At 43.1% G+C, this 20,559-nt stretch overlaps 1 protein-coding gene across 4 annotated transcripts in view; it reads left to right on the top strand.

Moving 5' to 3' along the window:
• The window catches only part of KLHL2 (kelch like family member 2), a 168,125-nt gene that overhangs the window by 40,728 nt on the left and 106,838 nt on the right, over positions 1-20,559 (top strand). For 3 of the 4 annotated variants that reach the window (XM_073644364.1, XM_073644372.1, XM_073644380.1), the window contains exon 4: positions 4,830-4,951. The exons of the other annotated variant lie outside the window; for it this stretch is intronic. In XM_073644364.1, coding sequence (XP_073500465.1) covers positions 4,830-4,951 — 122 coding nt within the window. The remainder of the gene's footprint in view (positions 1-4,829; positions 4,952-20,559) is intronic. 4 annotated transcript variants of the gene reach the window in all.

Raw genomic sequence — 20,559 nt, 5'->3', positions numbered from 1 at the left:
TAAACTTTAGTGAAAGCATGTTGAGGTTCCGCCTGAATTGTGCCTAATATCCTCCAGATCATATGTTCAGAGGCTATGTTACATGGAGACTTATATATAGAGCTCTGCATCGGAGTTCAGCGTTGCGGGGCTTAGCGAGAGGTGTGTCTCCCTTCCACCAATAGTGATGTGTCTACATGTAGCATTGCCTCTGTACGCATGATTTTGAGGCTATTGGGCACATTTTAGGCAGAACTTCAACATGCCTTCACTAAGGTTTAGTGCCACAGCACAGCCTTTTTAAGGACCTATTTTCTGAACTCTGTGTTATAGTTTCCCCCCCCACCCCCTTCTGTTAGTTTCCTGCCCCGTCCCCCCCCCCCCCTCCCAACCCCGGTTATTGCATTCCCCTGATAAGGCCTCTATCTCAAGGCCGAAACACGTAGGAAAGGACCTTGGAGATCATCTATTTAGGGTCTACACTTGGGTACTGCCCTTGTCAGCATGTAAAGGCAGAGATGATCTGTGTTGTTACCGTATATCATGCTGGATGTAGTTATATAGCAGAAGAGATGGAAGATGTTTTACCTATGTATTATGGAGGAGGCTGGAAACAACAGCTGCTGAACTAAACTGTATCACAGCCAACTCAGTAGATTAAACCTTTACAGGCAACCGATTCCTTCTTTTGCGGACTAAGCATTTTACAGAGCCCGACCAGCAGCATTAACTGACCACTGATGGCTAAACCTTCACTGATAGGTGGTCCCTTAATAGTCATATGATGCACACTCAGCGATGTATGCTAGATTGTTGAGTGCACATATACTGCCATGGTTATTGGCAGTGCGAGCCCTGTTTGCACAGGACAGTGCACCGCGGAGCACGATTATCTTTTGTTCTGCACAAGAAATAATTTCACCTTATTGGCATTTTGCTTGTTCATCAGGTGATCTACAGCCTGTTTTCACTGAAAGACACTAGTGATATGACTGACTAATATCTTTCAGTGTAAATGCAACTTAACCCTACATAATCAGCAATGTCCTCTAAGAGTTTAGCCCTTTAGAAGCAGCTGTATCCTCCTCCTTTATCGGGGCCTTGGCGTATACAGGAACGTCGTATTACTTCACAGTATTCATGGTGAAGTAAAGCTCTGGCTTTCTCACAAGAGATGAGGCAGATTTTCACCTTGCTATGCGTTTTGCTAATTCATTGCCCATTGAGATGTATTGGTGAATTAAGTCACCGTGTTGGTATTTCTTTTAGTGAATTTGAGATAAATGGGTGAACTGATTTTCCAGGTATATTTTATTTACTTGCAAATTTAGGAGAATCTCTCCAAATTTTGTGATCATTGGTCTAGTGAAAAGGCATTTGAAAAATGTCTTATTTCATCTACGGTCACTTTAACATTTTCTGAAAACTAATAGATCATCTTTTACTGTGTCTAGAAAAATCTAGCAAGAATGTAATTTTTATGTGTTATTTTTGTTCCTGGGTGTCCATTGTTATTACTGGATAAATGATTGCTGCATTCAGCTCAGATTTTCTCGTCAAAGGCGATAGACTTTGTGGCAAACACATGATTTCAGCTGGTATAGGCTGTAATCTCAACATTGATCATGCACTCATTGGGAGAGAACTTTTTTCCTTCGCTGTAGCCTATGTGATTTAGGCTATGTGCCCACTATGCAGAAATGCTCCGGATTTTTCCTGAGCATTTCTGCATCTCCCTGGCAGAAAAAACGCATGCGGATTGTACATGCGGATTGTACATTTGTTTTCCCTGCCAGGAACAAGCGTAAGTGAAGCTTTTTGATCACGCTATTTCGCATGCGGATTGACAAGCGCTTTCCAAGCAATTTTAGCATCACTTGGAAAGTGCTTGACAACTTGGTCACACTATATAAATCCATGCAACCGGCATGGATTTATATAGTGTAACCAAGTTACAGTAAAAGAATGGAAAAAATAAATATTATACTTACCTTGCGATGGCCCCCGGTCTCCTCCGGTGCGTCCGGTGTGTTGGGTGGCTCGCGGTGGTCTAAAAGGACCTTCCATGACGTCATTTAGTCATATGACAGGTCACGCGACTGCTGACGTCGGCGGTCGCGTGACCCGTCATATGACTAAATGACGTCATGACAGGTCCTTTTAGACCACCGCGAGCTGCCGGGCAGCCAGGACGCATCATACAGGAGACTGGGGGCCATCAGAAGGTAAGTATAATGTATATTTTTTATTTTAATTCTTGTAAAAAAAAAAAAAAAAAAGTACGATGGTATACTGGTCTGGATGAGTCTCCTCTTCTCCAGACCCGGGTACCATCCGTACATTGAATCGCTTAATATCCGCTTGTGCACATGTAGTCATGCGGATATTGAGCGATTCAATGCAAGTCAATGGCGGTAAAAAGGCCGCGATTACGCAAAATAATTGGTAGTGCTGCGGATTTTTCCGCAGCGGAAATTTCCGCAGCATATGCACAGCACATGCGGATTATCATTGGGGAACATAGCAGACCTTCTACCGAGCGTTTTTTAAGCGTTTCTGCGGCGGAATTGCCGCTGCGAAACCCTTAAACGCATAGTGGGCACACAGCCTTATCTGGACTTTGCAAAGGCATTTGATACTGTACCACATAACAGCCTTATACTGAAGCTACGGAAGCAAGGACTTGGGGGGAACTATATTCAGATGGGTAAGGAATTGGCTAAATGACTGGAAACAAAGAGTCATCCTAAATGGTACAGTCTCTAAATGGGATATAGTCAGCAGTGGGGACTGCAGGGAATCTGTGCTAGGACTGATTCTTTTTAGCCTCATTATTAATGACCTTGGGGATGGGATTGAGAGTAGTAAAGTGTCAGTTTTTGCTGACTACACAACAAACTGTAGGATATTAAAAAATGACTTTGACATTACAATACTACAAAACAATCTGGATAAGATGTCTGAATTGGCAAACACTTGGCAAATGAGGTTTAATGTTGATAAATGTAGAGTAACGCACCTAGGACAGAGTAATCCTATTGCTGCATATACGGTACATTAATGAGGTTTTCCCATGAACAAAGTACATTTTAATCAATAGATCTTAGAATAAAAATAAGTTCCACAGTTGGATGTGTTAAAAATAAATGTTCTGCTCATTTAAATATTGGACATTTTATATAACGTTATATATTTTCCATACTTTAAACATTAATATATTTTTGATTTGTAAAATGTTTAATGCTTAATAAAACAGATTTGAACATAAAAATAAATGTTCCTGTGCGGAGATAATCATATAAATGTGCCCTGCTATGTACTGTGTAATGGCTGTGTCTCACCGTACAGGAACATGGTCTGATCATACCACAGCTCCTGGGCAGGGGAGGAAGCAAGAGAGTATACAGACATTACAGCACAAATTTGCAAATTATTCTTTCTTTAAAGCAAAACATTATTTAAAAACAGGCAGTGAAATGTTTTGCCTCACAAAAACAATAATTTTCGATCCCGTGCTGTAATGTCTGTATACTCTTTTGCTTCCTCCCCTGCCCAGGAGATGTGGTATGATCAGACCATGTCCCTGTACGGTCAGGCACAGCCATTACACAGTACACAGCAGGGGCACATTTATAAGATTATCTCCGCACAGGAACATTTTATTTGAACACACTCAGTTGTGGAAGTTAATAATAATATTATTATTCCAAGATCTATTAATTAAAATGTTGATTAAAATTAACTTTGTTCGTGGGTAAACACCTTTATATGAGAGTATACTCAGGACTACAAAACAGGAGAAGGACTTGCGTATTCTGGTTACAAGCAAGCTGAGCAGCAGTACTCAATGTCAAGCAGTCGCCGCAAAAGGAAACAAGATTTTAGGATGTATAGAGAGAGATAAAATCCCACAATCCGAACATATTGTTACCACTTTATAAATTACTGGTGAGGCCACATCTGGAATATGGGATCCAGTTTTGGGCTCCACACCTTTTAAAAGGATATTCAGAAGTTAGAGTCAGTTCAAAGGCGGCAACTAGATTATTACAAGGATGGAGGCCTCTCATATGATGAGAGGATGGAAAAGTTGGGCTTGTTTAGCTTAGAAAAAAAGACGTCTCAGTGGAGATCTCATTTATACGTATAAATATATGTGTGGTCAGTGCAAAGGACACATGACTTATTCCTTGCAAAAACCATACTAAGGACCAGGGGACACTCATTACGGGTGGAAGAAAGGGTTCTTTACAGTTAGAGCAGTCAGACTGTGGAATGCCGACCACAAGAGGTAGGAATGCCAGACATTATAACAGCTTTTATACAAGGGCTGGATGATTTCCTCTATACACATAGTATTGTGGGTTATAGTTAAATTAGTGACAAAACGTACAATTGGTGGAGAAAGGTTGAACTTGATGGACCTAGGTCTATTTTCAAGCTATGTACCTGTGTAGTGCAGAAGAATGCAGAGAACTAGTAATCTGTCAGGATCCATTCATATGTCTTGGGAGCAGAGGCTACAGGTGCTGCCTCCTTTGTTTGCTCACGTGGAGCCTACAGGCATGTGTGCATAGGGATCTTTGGACTGTTGCGTCGTACGTCAGCCCTTGTGTGTGTGTGTGTTAGGCTTTGTTCCCATCAATGTTTCTTGGTGAATGTTTCTATGACTGAGTCTCGAACACAGATGTGAACAGTCTAATTTGCACATATACTATTGATTTTATATTTGTTCTATAGCATCAACATAGTCTGCAGCGCTGTACAAATATTGTCACCATTCACTTCAGCCAAATATAGAAAAAAAAGTGATCCATAATCCCTGTACTTTCCTGTTCCCTTTTTTATAGGTGAAATGAGTGAAAGTCGAGCAAAGAGAGTCCGAATAAAAGAAGTAGATGGATGGACACTAAAATTGCTTGTAGATTACGTTTACACTGCGGAAATTAAAGTGACTGAGGAAAATGTTCAGGTGAGGTTGGTGATCATGGCTGGTGATTTTTGTGGCTGTCCCCACGGGCAGACATAGATAGACCTATGGTAATGTTATGTCTGATGATGAGTAGTGATGAAGGTTGTGGCTGCATTGGTTGGCTTCTGATTACCGTGGTTGGCTATCAGCCAAGTATATTCTATACCTCCCATCTCCAGTTATTAGATTGTGGATTCGGCCGGGATATTCACTGCACTTCTTCTGGGTGTGAACGGTGCCCTTAAACCTTCACTTTGGCACCCCGGCTGTTGGGCTGACAGTCATCTGGGCTTCATTGCAGCAAACTCTTACCTGATCTCAGGTATCCAACCTCTGAATAGATTATCCACATTCACTGATAGCAAATGAAACAAACAAATATGAAGCAACTTGGCCAAATAGTCTTAATAAAAAAATCTCTTATCGTTTTGTGTCTACAGCTCCAATACAGATCAATGTTTTCTTTGCCACCAGACAATCAGACACGGTAGTCTGATCCTGCAGTCATATAGCCATTTATCTGTCCCCTGAATCTTGCTAACCTTCATATGTAAGCTCGCAGGAATAGGGGACAGATGGAGGGGAGTGTGACGGCAGGATCAGACTACAAGGTTTGTCTGTTACCATGGAAACACGTAGACATAAATGATAGATTTCTACCTTCCATTCATTATGAGATTGGATCAGGGGCTTTATGTTGTAGGAGATACGATGACTGCAGCTTTATAACACTTTTCTGATACTATTATGTAGCTATTCATTTAATGTGGTCAATCTCATTAGCAAACTAGACTTAGATCATGTGCGAAAAACGCTGCTGCCGTTTGACCGGTTAGTAGGTAATCTTATTTATCTGCCCCCCCCCCCCCCCCCCCCCTCCTTGTGCTGCTTACATCCACTTTTCTGCGCTATAAAGTCGCCGTCCTTGGCAATCTTTGTCTGTGTTGATGAGATTTTTCTAATTGACAAAGTACCCAAAATGAATGATAAAAGGTGTGTGACCTGAGCTCGTGTCAGTGCCTGATCCCCTGGCTCACTTCTGCCTCCCCATCCCGATGATCACATAGAAGCCCCTTCTTCTGCTGCTTTTGGAACATTTCATCTTCCACCCAATCACAAACCTGCTGGTAGCGCCATGTCTTTGATCCGGCTGTCTGCAAGGCCAGACTGAAAAAGTCCTCTACAAAGTGTGAGACGCGTCCTGTGCAATTATATTTAATGGGCGCTGTTCATTCATCTGTCTCATGGATGGCTCACTGTAATGGAGGGAAGAATATTGGTATGCTCTCTAGATAAATGTGCGTCCTCTTATCATTTTCTTGATAGATATTTCTAATTACCATTATGAGCAGATTTTTTTTTTTTTTGCCTTGTTTTAAGAAGTCCTACCAAACAATGCACATGAGCGGCCCCCTTATTGTCTTTAGCCCTTCACGTGTGGCTCTTCTCTTCAGTTGTCCCTCCAACCTCAGTTTCCACATACACTAATCCACCATAACATGAAATGTTAACTAAACTTTAAAGAATTTTATAGCTGCTATGGCGCTGGGGGGCTGATCCTGGGACCACCACCAATCACTCAGACCATCAAGCAGAAGTACTTGGGCTGCTTCTCAAGCATGAGCATCAAAGGTCTACTCGGAAGTGTTTGGGTCTGTACATTGTTCTGCTCTTGCTTGAGCACTAGTGCTGAGTGAGTGTGCTCACCACTTGAGTGCACATCGGGGTGCGCAGTTTCACGGCTGATAGACGAACAAAAAACATGCAGGTATTGCCTGACATATACATGGACAATCCCCACATGTTTATTGGCTGTCTAACAGCCGTGAAACACTCGAGTGGCGAGCACGCTCGCTCATCACTGCTGAGCACAAGTCCTTATGCCCCTTAGTTTGACAAGTTCAGTGGGGGTTTTAATTCCTGCACTCCATTGGAAAACAGGAACAATAACATATTAAACATGTTAGCCTTTAAAATCAATGACTGGCTTAATGAATAGCACTGATTGTTATGATGACAGCTGTCATGGGTGAGCTCTATTTAACAGCAGGTGAACAGACCATTCTTAAACTTAGAGGTTGGCCACTACTTGTTTTATTAATGGCTTAGTATAAGGGGTGAATCTGCAGTATCCGGCCGCGGTCACTATAGAAATGACAGCTGCTTTGTTCCGTCAGCGTCTAAGAACTTCTGGCTGGCGCCGGAAAAGCAGGTCGCACCCCCACTGATCAGATGTTCGCGAGGATAGGCCATCAATAAAAAGAAAGTAGTGGTCCAATCCTTTTAAGTTGGAAGTAGAAAAAATGGCTAAGTGAAAAGATTTGCGCGTCATTGACTAGAGCCACATTGTGATGACTGAGTCTCATATCTCAAACAGTATAGTTTTGTGCAGCGTTCTCAATACACAGTGAACCAGCGACCAAATCATGGATGCCCAAGGCTCGTTGAAGTACATGGGGAGTGAAGGCTAGCCCGCCTGTTGGATCCCACAGAGGAGCTATTGTAGTACAAAGTGTTGACAGTCTCACTGCTGACTACGATAGAAGTTGTCAGAAGTTGCAGTGCATTACAACATCCTGTCCACTGCCGTAATTACAATGGTCCATATAGCAATGGTAGAAGATTGCCTGCTTAATTAAGTTTTTTCTTTTCCATCATGTGAATGGCCAGTTAGGGTATGTGCCCACGATGCAGAAATGAAGCAGAAAATTTCTGCAGCGTTTCTGCATGGTCTTGGCAGTCAAAAACGCTTACGGATTTTACACGCGTTTTTACATGCAGATTTGACTTGCATTTTTCAAGTGCATTGTAACCTCAAATCCGCATGCAGAAATGCACCAATAATGGACATGCTGCAGATTTTTCCACAAGGAAAATCCGCTGCAGAAAATTACACAGCATGGGCACAGAACATGCAGATTTTCATAGGGGATCATGGGGCACGGACTACCAAGCGTTTTGCAAGCGTTTACGCTGCGGAAAATCCGCATCAAAAACGCTTGAAAAATGCATAGTGGGCACTCAACCATAAGCATTTGGTGCTAACCCCAGGGATGCAAGATCACCAGGTAATCTGTAGACGTGATGTCACCGGCAATGCTTGCCTTCCATTGCAGAGATAAGTGACCCTCGAATAGCCCATTACTAGCCCATATAAGGATCTGTTGATAATGTATTGGTGCCAGTTATCAGAGCGGTCTTGTTAAGCCCATAACTTTTAGGCTGCGTTCCCACGTTGCGTATTACAAGCGTATATGCTGCGGAATTTCCGCAGCGTAAACGCTTGTAAAACTCATGTATATCCGCACCCCATGGTCCCCAATGGCATTCCGCAATGTCAATGCCCATGCTGCGGATTTTTCTGCAGCGTATATGCTGCGGTCAAAAATCTGCAGCATGTTCATTAATTTTCCGTTTCCGCATGCGGAATCAATGTGCGGATGGTACCCAAGTCTGGAGGAGAGGAGACTCCCCTCCAGACCTGGGTACCAAAGAACCTGTAAAAAAAAGAATAAAATAAAGTTTATACTTATCTTCTGATGTTTTCCCTCCGTCGCGCTGTTGTGTGAAGGACCTGCCACTTCATTGAGTCATGTGACCCATCACATGACTCAATGACTTCACCGCAGGTCCTGCACACAACAGCGTGAGCCACTCAAGACTCCGGACGGGGCAGAGAATGCATCGGAAGGCGAGTGTAAACTTTATTTTTTTATTTTTTACCATTCTGATTCTTTTTTTTTTAACTATTACTTGGTCACACTATATAAATCCATGCCGGTTGCATGGATTTATATAGTGTGAACAAGTTGTCAAGCACTTTTCCAAGTGATGCTTAAATCACTTGGAGAAGTGCTTGATAACCCGCATGCGGAAATGCATGCAAAGACGCTGCAAAGACGCCTCACAAACGCTTCTATCTGGCGGGAAAACCACATGTAAAATCCGCATGCGATTTTCCCGCCAGGGAGAAGCGTAAAAAATATGCTTCAGTTCCGCAACGTGGGCACATAGCCTTAGGAGCACCAGGGGGTCCTACAGAACACTACGCATATTATACTAATCCGTGTATGTACATAGAGCTTTAATTTTGTCTGGCCAAACAAAGTGTGGACATTTGCTGATAAAGCAAACTGAAGTTTTCCTGTAGTCCTGAATCCTGAAGTTTAAATCCTGAAGTTTTTAAAACTGTGTTTTAATTTGCTAGAAGTCATCTTGAAGAACTTTGTTTTGGTGGATTAGGGTGATTTTGTCTGTGGTGTAGTTCTCTTCGTCACAAAAAATGTAAGTCTTGAATTATTTGGATATACAGAAATATGTACAGCCAAATACGATACTGAAGTTAGTATCTTATTCAGAAATGTCTTAATTTTGTAATTTTTTTTTTTTTACACCAGTTTAATAACAATCAGAATTGATCACAATAATAAAATACCATGCAGTAGGGTATCCAAATACACTTAAAGGCAGCCAAAAAGTGGGCACCGATGGGTGTTACCAAAAGGGTTAAATGACTTTGGACCACAGGTATCCTTCCAATGGCACATAGATAGAGATTACCTGCATGAAAGTCAGATCAATCCAGGCTTGTCGAAATTGGTTCTGGACATCAGAACTGGCATTAAAGGGGTTTTCTGGTACTTTATATTGATGGCCTATCTGCAGGATCACGAAGGAGGATAATATTAGGTCATTAGCTATACATAGAGCCCAGGTAGGGTTGTAGACAGATAAGCACGGAGATGTGGGGTGGTGCAGTACTATGGAGAGCTTTATATATGAGCGTGATAAGTTCATCTTGTAATCTTTAGTTGATGGACTGCTAGTACAGGGCAGGGACACTGGCGTTGCCGGGAAACAGGGTATTGGCGCTGGCGTTGCCGGGAAACAGGGTATTGGCGCTGGCGTTGCCTGGAAACAGGGTATTGGCGCTGGCGTTGCCGGGAAACAGGGCAGGGGCACTGGCTTCACCAGGAAACAGGGCAGGGGCACTGGCGTCGCCGGGAAACAGGGCAGGGGCACTGGCGTCGGCGGTGCAGGAACATAAGCCTGCCTGCTGCATTGAGGGCAGATTGAGAAACTGAGTAGTAACGATTTGGCAAGGCTAAGTACAAAAGATGACAAGTGACAAGCATCCAAAATTTTGCGGGAATGAAGAATCACATTTTCATACAGAAATGACACAGGGATGATGCAGAACTATGAGCAGAGGACTAACAGTTGGAGCAGTTCACAGGCTAGTGGAGTGAATGTTATGGTCTTTTGATTGAGATCCAATCCATATTGTGATGCACTCAGGAGGTCTGAGGGGGCTCTTAACCTAAAGAGTACCTATCTTTTTTTTTTATTTTTTTTCCTTTTTGTTACAAGTGCTGCTGATTGGTGAGGTTGGTCTTGAAACTCCAACCAATCACTGAAAAAAACTACTCTGAATTGTTGTGCTCGGCAGGCTGAAAAGCTCCGTACAAGGCCGTCTGCAGAGGAGTGTATGAAAAATCATCCACGTTTCATCCACATGTCTGTTTATTATGTACGTGTGCGATTCCTTTTCATACATCTACGTTAAAAAATGTACATGATCAAATTCAGTTATCTGGGTTTATAATAGAAATGTATCCATAAAAAATTTCATGCCACACAGATGTTGTGTATTGGATCCAATTTTTATTTTAATCATCCATAGACTTGAATGTGTGAGACTCAGAAGAGAATAATAATTATTTTATATAGCGCCAACATATTCCGCAGCACTTTCCAATTAAGAGAAATGAGTGCATGCTGCAAATTTTGTTTCTAATGTACAGTTGGACCGAGAGAAAAATCATTCAACTTGACAGTTCCATGGAATAATGTGGGTCAGTGTGCTGTCCATGTGCTATCCGATCAAAAATCTACAGCACACTTCTGATTTATTTGCTTGTCTGCATGATCCCTAAATGTCATGGGACCGTTCACTTCTCTGTGCAGAGCGCTTATACAGGCGCTCAGCGCTGTAACAAAGGGAGAACTTGTCTGACATTTTTTTTCTTGAATATTAAAAGGATCAACTACTGATGACTCTCAATTCCTATTTTGTTTTATTGACTAACACGGTTCAAAGATTACTTCTTTCTGTATATTGAGACTTTTTACACAGTTTGTATGCAATATACCAGAATTCCTAATGGTTCTTAATTGACTGACCCAAATGCAAAATTGGAAATTAATGGACATTAATGCACATAACAATTGATTGCAGTCTCTGGTACACATCTGCCAATGACATTGTGAGGTAGGAGATATATTATTATTTATATAGCACCATTGATTCTTTGGTGCTGTACATGAGAAGGGGTTACATACAACATACAGATATCACTTACAGTAAACAAGCTAACAATGATGTACTAGTACAAAGGGGAGATGGCCCTGCCCTATCGAGCTTACATTCTACAGGATAATGGGGAAGGAGACTGGTTGGCGAGGTTGGGGCAGCTCAGGTGGTGTTGCGGTGGCAGCGGGGTTATTGCAGGCTGTAAGCTTTCTTGAAGAGATGGGTTTTCAAGTTCCGTCTGAAGGATCCGTATGTGGTGGCTAATCTGATGTGTTGGGGCACAGAATTCCAGAGGATAGGGGATATTCGGGAGAAGTCTTGGGGGCGATTGGGTGAGGAACGAATAAGTGTGGAGGAGAGCACAAGGTTAGTTCGGAGATGAGGAGGACCAGAGATTACGTGGTTGGAGATATCAGGAGATTAGTTCGGAGATATATAGAGGAGACAGGTTATGGATGGCTTTGTAGGTAGTTGTTAGTGGTTTGAACTGGATACACTGGGGAATTGGGAGCTAAGGAAGGGATTTGCAGAGGGGCGAAGCGAAGGAGTAACCAGGAGAGAGATGAATTAGTCGGGCAGCAGAGTTAAGGACAGACTGGAGAGGTGCGAGAGTGTTAGCAGGTGTAGGCCACAGAGGAGGATGTTGCAGTAGTCGAGGTGGAAGATGATGAGGTCTTGCACAAGCAATTTAGAAGAATAAGGTTTGAGGAAAGGACTGATTCTGGAAATATTTTTGAGCTGGAGGTGACGGGTGGTGGTGAGCACATGGATGTGTGGTTTGAAGGACAGGGCAGAGTCGAGGGTTACTCTGATGCAGCGGATATCCGGTACAGGGGAAAGTGTGATGTCATTTATTGTGATAGATAGATCAGGTAGAAAAGATACGCGAGATGGAGGAAAGATTTTGATGAGTTCAGATTTGTCCACATTGAACTTAAGGAAGCGAGAGGAGAAGGAGGATATTGCTGATAGACACTCCGAGATTCTGGACAGCAGAGAGGTGACGTCTGGTCCAAAGAGGTAGATCTGCGTGTCATCAGTGTATATGTGGTACTGAAAGCCATGGGACTTTGAGTTGTCCCAGGCCAAGGGTATAGATGGAGAAGAGTAGGGGTCCTAGGACAGAGCATTGAAGGACTCCAACAGAGAGAGGGTGGGATGAGGAGGTAGTGTGGGAGTTGGAGATGCTAAATGTGTGGTTGGGAAGCTATGAAGAGATCCAGGAGAAAGGTCTTTGACGTCAAAGGAAGAAGGCATCTGTAGTAGGAGGCAGTGGTCCACTGTGTCGAAGTCAGAGGACAGGTCTAGAAGGAGGAGTATAGAGAATTGTCTGTTAGCTTTGGCTGCAAGTAAGTCATTAGTAATTTTGGTCAGGGCCGTTTCAGTGGAATGATGGGGACGGAAGCCAGATTGTAGGTTGTCGAAGGGCGAGTTAGATGAGAGGTGGGAGGAAAGTTCAGCATGAACATATTGCTCAATGAGTTTGTAAGCAAATGGGAGCAGCGATATGGGGCGATAGCTGGACATAGCAGTCGGGTCGAGGTATGGCTTTTTGAGGATAAGCGTGCTTGTGGCATGTTTGAAAGCAGAAGGGAAGGTACTAGAAGTTAGTGATAGCTTGAATAGATGGGTTAGGGATGGGATAAGTGTGGTGGTGAGGTTGGGGAGGAGGTGGAATGGGATGGGGTCAAGTGCCCAAGTGGTGAGGTGTGATTTGGAAAGGAGATGAGTAAGCTCTCCTTCAGTTGTGTGTGGGGTGAAGGATATGGGGGGGAAGGTCTTTGGTCTGTTATACAATGGGGTTGTTGAGATCGATAGAGCAATAAAGATTTGTCTTCTTTGGTCGATCTTATTTTATTTAGTGTGTGGCAGAGTGGAGGGAGGTAGGCGGGGGCAGTGGTGGGTGGAGGAGGGAGTTAAAAGTGTTGAATAACTGTTTGGGGTTCTAGTATAAGGAAGATACAAGGGTTGTGAAATAGGCCTGTTTAACAGAGGTGAGGGCTGATTTGAATGCGAGTGTTGCTTGTTTAAATGCGGTGAAGTCCTCTTGTGAATGTGTTTTCTTCCAACACTGCTCCGCCACACTGGACACTTGCCAAAGCTTTTTAATGAGGTTATTGTGCCACTGTTGTCTGATTCGTTACACTCTGCACGAGAGGGGCGTCCACGTATATGGCTGATGCGAGAGTGGCATTGTAGAAAGTAGTGGCACGGTCTGTGTCTTGGAATGAAGATATGAATGCCAGTGGTAGAATAGAGTCAGTGTGTGTGTGTGTGTGTGTGTGTCTAGATGTGCGAGGTTTCTGCGGCGGTGTGCTAGTTGCTGGACATGGGTGACCGGTGAGGAGGACAGGGGTGAGAAACTGAGTAGATGGTGGTCAGATAAGGGAAGAGGGGAGGTTGTAAGGTTAGATAGGGAGCAGAGACGTGTGAAGATGAGGTCTAATGTATGTCTGTCTGTGTGGGTTGCTGAGGAGGACCACTGAGTAAGTCCAAAAGATGAAGTAAGCGACAGGAATTTGGAGGGTATCAGTAAGGATGTTGAAGTCACCCATAATGATGGTGGGAATGTGAGCAGAGAGAAAGTGAAGAAGCCAGGTGGAGAATTGGTCAATAAAGGCTGTGACCAGGCCTGGAGGTCAGTATATAGCGGCCACTTGGAGGTTAGAGGTAGAGTAGATATGGACAGAGTGCACTTCAAAAGAAAAGAGAATAAGGGAAGGTAGCGGTGGGATTGGGTTGAAGGTGAAGGTGCATTTGGTGGAAAGGAGAAGACCCACTCCTCCACCACGTCTGTTGCCAGGACGAGGATTGTGGGTGAAGTGGAGGCCATTGTAACACAGCGCAGCAGGGGAGGCCATGTCGGAGGGTTCCAGTCATGTTTCGGCGAGGCCCAGGAAGAAAAGATTGCGAAAGGTAAAGAGGTCATGAATCACATGGAGCTTATTGCAGACGGAGCGAGCGTTCCAGAGTGCTCCAGAGAGAGGGAGCAGGGGGGTGGGCGTCAAGGGCACAGGTTTTACGTAGGAAAGATTGCGGAAGTTCATATTAGGTAGGGAGCGATAGGAGGGGGAAATAATGGGGGGTATCAGCTGTGAGGGCCAGGTTTGGGAGATATGTTGCCAGCAGTGAGGAGAAGCAGAGAGAGGGAGAGCAGGTGGGAGAAAGAGAGTGGCCGGCTTGTTTTAGTAGGAGAGATCTGAGATTGGGGAGCAGGTCTGGAGATGAGGTCAGGTGGTGAGGTAAGAGGGGAGGAGAGATAATTATTTGTTTAGAGGGTGCTGGGGTTTGTGGATGGCGAAGGAGAGCGGATTAGTGGAGCAAAAACTGTAAGGGCATATGAATCACATGGTGAAAGAGTAAGTGTGGGGAAAAATAAAAGGGAAGTGCATTTAATAAACAGTGGTTACTGTTACCTTCTGGTGTATGCCTGGTATATTTCTGCAGCACTCTTATAGAGACACGCAGACCCCATATCTGCTCCATATTGAAATGAATGCGAGTTGCAGAAAGCCCTGAACCATAGCAATGTGATGTGTATCTGAGTTTTCTGGATAATTGTGTGTAATTCATAGATTTTTTTTTTTTTCAGTTTTAGTGTACAAATTTCAGGGAACATTTCTAATAACTTCGTGTTCGGTAACTTGTCGTGCTGCAGATATTTTTATGAATGTATATTTTTAGCACCACCTTATGCGATTCACCCACAGATTTTATGCTTTTCAACTGTGAAATGAATCCGGATAAACGGCACAACAAACTAAAATTATTAGCCAGCTATAAAAGTGCGGATATGAGTAATAGGCCTGCAATGTTAATACCCCCCCTCTGGCAAGTTGGAATGACGCGAAATTTTGGCTTTTTCTTTTCTTTCCTTAGGGACTGTAAATTGTCATTTGCATTTTAAGAGCTTGTATAAGAAGTGCACTGATTGCAAGTGCGTGTAACCAATCCACAATTCCCATGTAAATGGCATAGTTTAATGCGCCTATATTTGTGGGCCGCCGTCTTCTAAATTGGTTCCTTGGAGGGAACTCTCCTCTGGCTGCCATAACATAAGGCCATAGGTCCAGATTTGTATTCACAAATTTGTAATTTTCAATATATTCTCCATTAATTTTTCTAAATGTATGCTGCAGCAAAGTTTCAATGTGGGTCTCGGTTTGTTGCGTACTTTATATAGTATAGAAAGTGTGTAGTTTTGTGGATTTTATTTCTACATCAGTCCTATTAAGTGATGAGCGAGCTTGCTCGTTTAACCTTTTCACCGAGCATGACCGGGGGCTTACCAAGTATCTTCGGCGTGCTCGTATATTATGTTCGAGTCCCTGTGTCTGCATGATTTATGGCTGTTACACAGCCTCAACACGTGCAGGGATTGCCTGTTTGTTAGAGAATCCTCACATGTGTTCAGGCTGTCTAACACCTGCAAATCATGCAGACGCAGGGACTCTAACATAATATACCAGCATGCTGAAGCTACTCGGTAAGCACCCCGGCATGCTCTGTGAAAGGGTTAAACGAGCACGCTCTCTTGTCACTAGTCCTATTCCATTTATATGGGTGACATAGCCCCAGTTGCAAGGGAAATGTAACAGTTCCAACATTAGAGCTCCCTGTATCTGTGAAGGTGGCCATACCCCTTTTCTGTCAGACGACCACTTGTTCTCCTGATTTCCCTTGCAGGTGAATGCTCTGCTCGCCCACGTGCTCGTTCCTGTACTGTATATGGGGAGAGCCAACTGCCCGACCTTGGAGGCCTCATACATATTAGACGATCAGACAGTCCTGCCAAAATTAGCGAGGTCGTATTATTAAAGTGTGTGCATGGGGCATTAAGTGCCCACATTGGTAGCTCCTACGGGTTTAATACAGAAGGCAGCATATAGCTACATTATGTTTATTCAGCGATTTGAAAGACCGAGATGATAGTAAATGGTGAGTCTGTAATGTCTTATAACATTAATACTACCTACCTCTTATACAGGCCCCCATTATGCCGACCGAAAATCTCTGACCCATTGAGGTGTTGACTCTACAAGACATCTGAATGTGTCCTGTGGTATCTGGCACCAAGACATTGGCAGAAGAAGTTGTAAGATGGGTCCTCCCTAGATTAAACTTGTTTTCTCTGGCACGTCCTATAGATACTCAATCTGCTTGATACATGTGTAATTTGGTGGCCACATCAACACCATTATACTGCTTAAAAACAAAAAAAGGAAGAGATTCTGTATCCGAATATATTTTTCATTAATGCAATATGTTAAAGGGGTTGTCAATCACTGGACAACCCCATTATAACAGTCCCTGATCGGCTGCAGCCTTCAGAGTGGACGTCAGCTTTGACACTATAGTGAAGGTTGCTAACTGGCTGCAGACACCACATGATATAACAATACAAAACACGTGATTGCCGGGAGACGCAGCGCTGCAATTGAAACAGTGCCGGTAAGGAGGCTAGTGTCCCATTTTATTTATTATTCTTTTTAATTTCATGAGCAACCCTTTATAAGGTCTAATAAACAGTGGAAACCTGAACACAAATATGAAAACAAGGGTAGGAGTAGGTTTGAAGCTGGTTTTCTGCTGATTTGCCGTGTATTTGCCCCCCATACTTTGCTTTGTCAACACTTATAAGCACCGCTTACCCTGAAATCCATGCAGAAGTTTCAGCTATGTATGTATATTGTATGTATATTCAGCCATATATTTAGTGTATTTTCTGTGCCAGTTGTGTTCAAGGGTGATAATGTACAGTTGTGCTCAAAAGTTTACATACCCCGGCAGAATTTTTCCTTTCTTGGCCTTGTTTCAGAGAATATGAATGATAACAAAGAAACTTTTTCTACCCTCATGGTTATTGGTTGGGTGAAGCCATTTATTGTCAAACTATTGTGTTTTCTCTTTTTAAATCTTAATGACAACCAAAAAGTTCACATACCCCAGTTCTTAATACCGTGTATTTCCCCCTCTAACATCAATGACTGATGAAGTCTTTTGTGGTAGTTGTGGATGAGGTTCTTTATTTTCTCAGATAGTAAAGCTGCCCATTCTTCTTGGCAAAAGCCTCCAGTTCCTGTAAATTCTTGGGCTGTCTAGCATGAACTGCACGCTTGAGATCTCCCCAGAGTGGCTCAATGATATTGAGGTCAGGAGACTGAGATGGCCACTCCAGAACCTTCACTTTGTTCTGCTGTAGCCAATGACAGGTCGACTTGGCCTTGTGTTTTGGATCATTGTCATGTTGGAACGTCCAAGTACGTCCCATGCGCAGCTTCCAGGCTGATAAGTGCAAATTTGCCTCCAGTATTTGCTGATAACGTGCTGCATTCATCTTTCCTTCAACTTTTCCAAGTTTCCTGTGCCTTTGTAGCTCAAACATCAGCGATCCACCTCCGTGCTTTACTGTAGGAATGGTGTTCCTTTCATCATAGGCCTTGTTGACCTCTCTCTCCGAATGTAACGTTTATGGTTTGGCCAAAAAGTTCAATTTTGGTCTCATCACTCCAAATTACCTTGTTCCAGAAGTTTTGAGGCTTGTCTCTGTGCTGTTTGGCGTATTGTAGGCGAGATACTTTGTGGCATTTGCGCAGTAATGGCTTTCTTGTGGCAACTTGACCATACCGCCCATTTTTCTTCAAGTGCCTCCTTATTGTACATCTTGAAACAGCCACACCACTAGTTTTCAGAGAGTCCTGAATTTCAGCTGATGTTATTTGTGGGTTTTTGCTTTGTATCCCGAACAACTTTCCTGGCAGTTGTGGGCAAAATTTTTGTTGGTGTATCTGACTGTGGTTTGGTTTTTACAGAGCCCCTGATTTTTCATTTGTTAATAACAGTTTGAACGCTGCTGACTGGCATTATCAGTTCCTTGGATATTTTTTGTATCCCTTTCCTGTGTTATATAGTTCAACTACCTTTTCCCGTAGATCCGTTGACAATTCTTTGGCTTTCCCCATGACTCACAATCCAGAAACGTCAGTGGCTGGATGAAAGATGCAAGAGTCTGTCTGGATCCCAGAAACTCACTCAGCTTTTATGCACACACACTGATTACAAGCAAACAGGTCACAGGTGAGGATGTTACCTTTAGTAGCCATTCAAACCCATTTGTGTCAAATTCTGTGCATGTTATCAAGCTAAAATCACCAAGGGTATGTGAACTTTTGATCAGGATCATTTGGATGTTTTTGGTTTTCATTAAGATTTAAAAAGAGAAAACACAGTAGTTTGACAATAAATGGCTTCACCAACCAATAACCATGAGTGGAGAAAAAGTTTCTTTATCATTCATATTCTCTGAAACAAGGCCAATAAAGGAAAAATTCTGCCGGGATATGTAAACTTTTGAGCACAACTGTAGTTTCCTAAAATACGAGTAAATGCAACAGCGGTGATTGTTGTGCTAGTAAGATCTTCTATTTGTTAACTGATTTGGTCCACTTTCATATTAAAACTTTTTCTCAAGAAATAGTAATCTCTTATTCATAGCATAGTGGAAACTTGCGGATTGCTGGGGGTCCCAAGAATGGGGCTTTGAAACCCTGTCCTGATTAGAGCGGAGTCGTACATGCTCTGCCTCCGGGCAATCCCATAGACAGTGGAGCGAAGTGGCCAAGCTGTATACTTGGCAGTCCTGTAAGCCATTGAACATAGCAGAGGTCAAGCACACAGGATGGGGCTACATGGCTGTAGGGATCGCTGGGTGTCCAACCGGCCCGATCCCCAGAGATCAGCAATTTGTAACTTGATTTTTTGGCGATAACCCTTTAACGCTAGATAACAAATGTGGTCATACATGTTAATTTATCTGCAGCTGTATTGCGGCATTGTAGACCTCAGAAATATATCTATTTATGAGATGCAAATAGCCTATTCTATTTATGAGCTACATTGTGGCCACTAAAGGTTGTTGCAGGTTATGCTAGTTTGCCCCAATAATATGGTGCCACCTTGTGCTCCTCTGATGCGGCTGCTGAGTCACAGAGCTGAAGTTTGGGCTGTTCAGTGATTTCGGTGTGTCTCCCTATTATGCAAGCAAGCTGTTCTTGGTGTTGTAGATCGGCCAATAGACTGCCTTTCTGATTGTTGGAGGTCCCATTCTTTGGACCACTACATTCATGACTCATCCATAATATAGGACATTGTTGCCTTAGTCTCAGAAAACCCCTTCATAGACTCCTCTGCAGTAGAGCATCTCTTGGCTGTCAGGGCGTTCTGCATATAAATAATTTCTAATTATTAGACTATCTAAAGATAATGTAGTCGTCATCTGTCCACAGCAAAGAGCTGTCTAGTCTACATTGTTTTAATTAGACACCAAATGTTCTCGCCATGACTGTGTAAGAAATGAATTGTTGCATATCCAGTCGTCCCGACCTAACTTGTTTCCGGTGAGTCCTCGGCATCTGGATTGGGTTTTCTTTTGTTTGATGGCTTGTATTCGCTTCGAGTTGTTCTTGCACATTAAAAAAAAAATACTTCTAAATTCTTGAATCATTAAATGTCTCCCATAGATAAGTGCAAACATTAGTAAGTCTGGGAATGATCATTTCACTATGTACCACCTTAGTTCTTGTGGATTTTGTGGAAACAGTGGTGGGTAGGTTACATTTATTGCTGGTCTCAGATGGGCTACAGTAGAGTTGTCTGGCCGATGTCTTCTCCCTCTAGAGACGTCACTTGCTGTACGATACGGGCCCGTGACGTTATTTTTGGGTCGTGTCATTATTTAAAAGGAGTCACTGCGTACATTATGCACATTTTCTTTGCAATTTTCATGCACCAGAGCTCAAAGAAAGGCAAGGGGCCACCACTCTCGCCCATTAGTTCCCTACAATCACAGGGACCAATCGGATAAGGCTAGATTCACAGATTCACACTATACATTGAGGGTCCATCTGAACCCCCCCCCCCCCCCCCCCCGAACAACTATATTCTGATGGGAGGCCAGACAGAGCCGTTCACGTGATGGGAGCGGACAGAATCCCTGTGGAAACAGTATGACCACCATCACTTTTATTCATGCACAATAATGTATAATATTCCAATCTGCTTCCTGAGTTGTGGTGACTTTTCTCTCCCATGTCTGTGACCGGTGACTGTATAAGTATGTACATACGGGTTGGATTTAAATCCGACCACAATTCATAACCCGTTCATGTTAATGGGGTCTCTGTAACACCTTCTCATGCTACAGAAAATAAATGCTCACAATAAAAAGTGTGGGGAAAAGAAGCATGCTCTGCATTCCTACTGATCCTACGGAAAAACCGACTGATTAGCCCAACGC

This window comes from Phyllobates terribilis, unplaced genomic scaffold, assembly GCF_046119375.1.
Source record: "Phyllobates terribilis strain yellow unplaced genomic scaffold, ASM4611937v1 Scaffold_1__5_contigs__length_1240528914, whole genome shotgun sequence".
Classification (NCBI taxonomy): Eukaryota; Metazoa; Chordata; class Amphibia; order Anura; family Dendrobatidae; genus Phyllobates; species Phyllobates terribilis.
The sequence above is the reverse complement of the archived record's forward strand: the minus strand, read 5'-3'. Positions and strand labels throughout refer to the sequence as shown.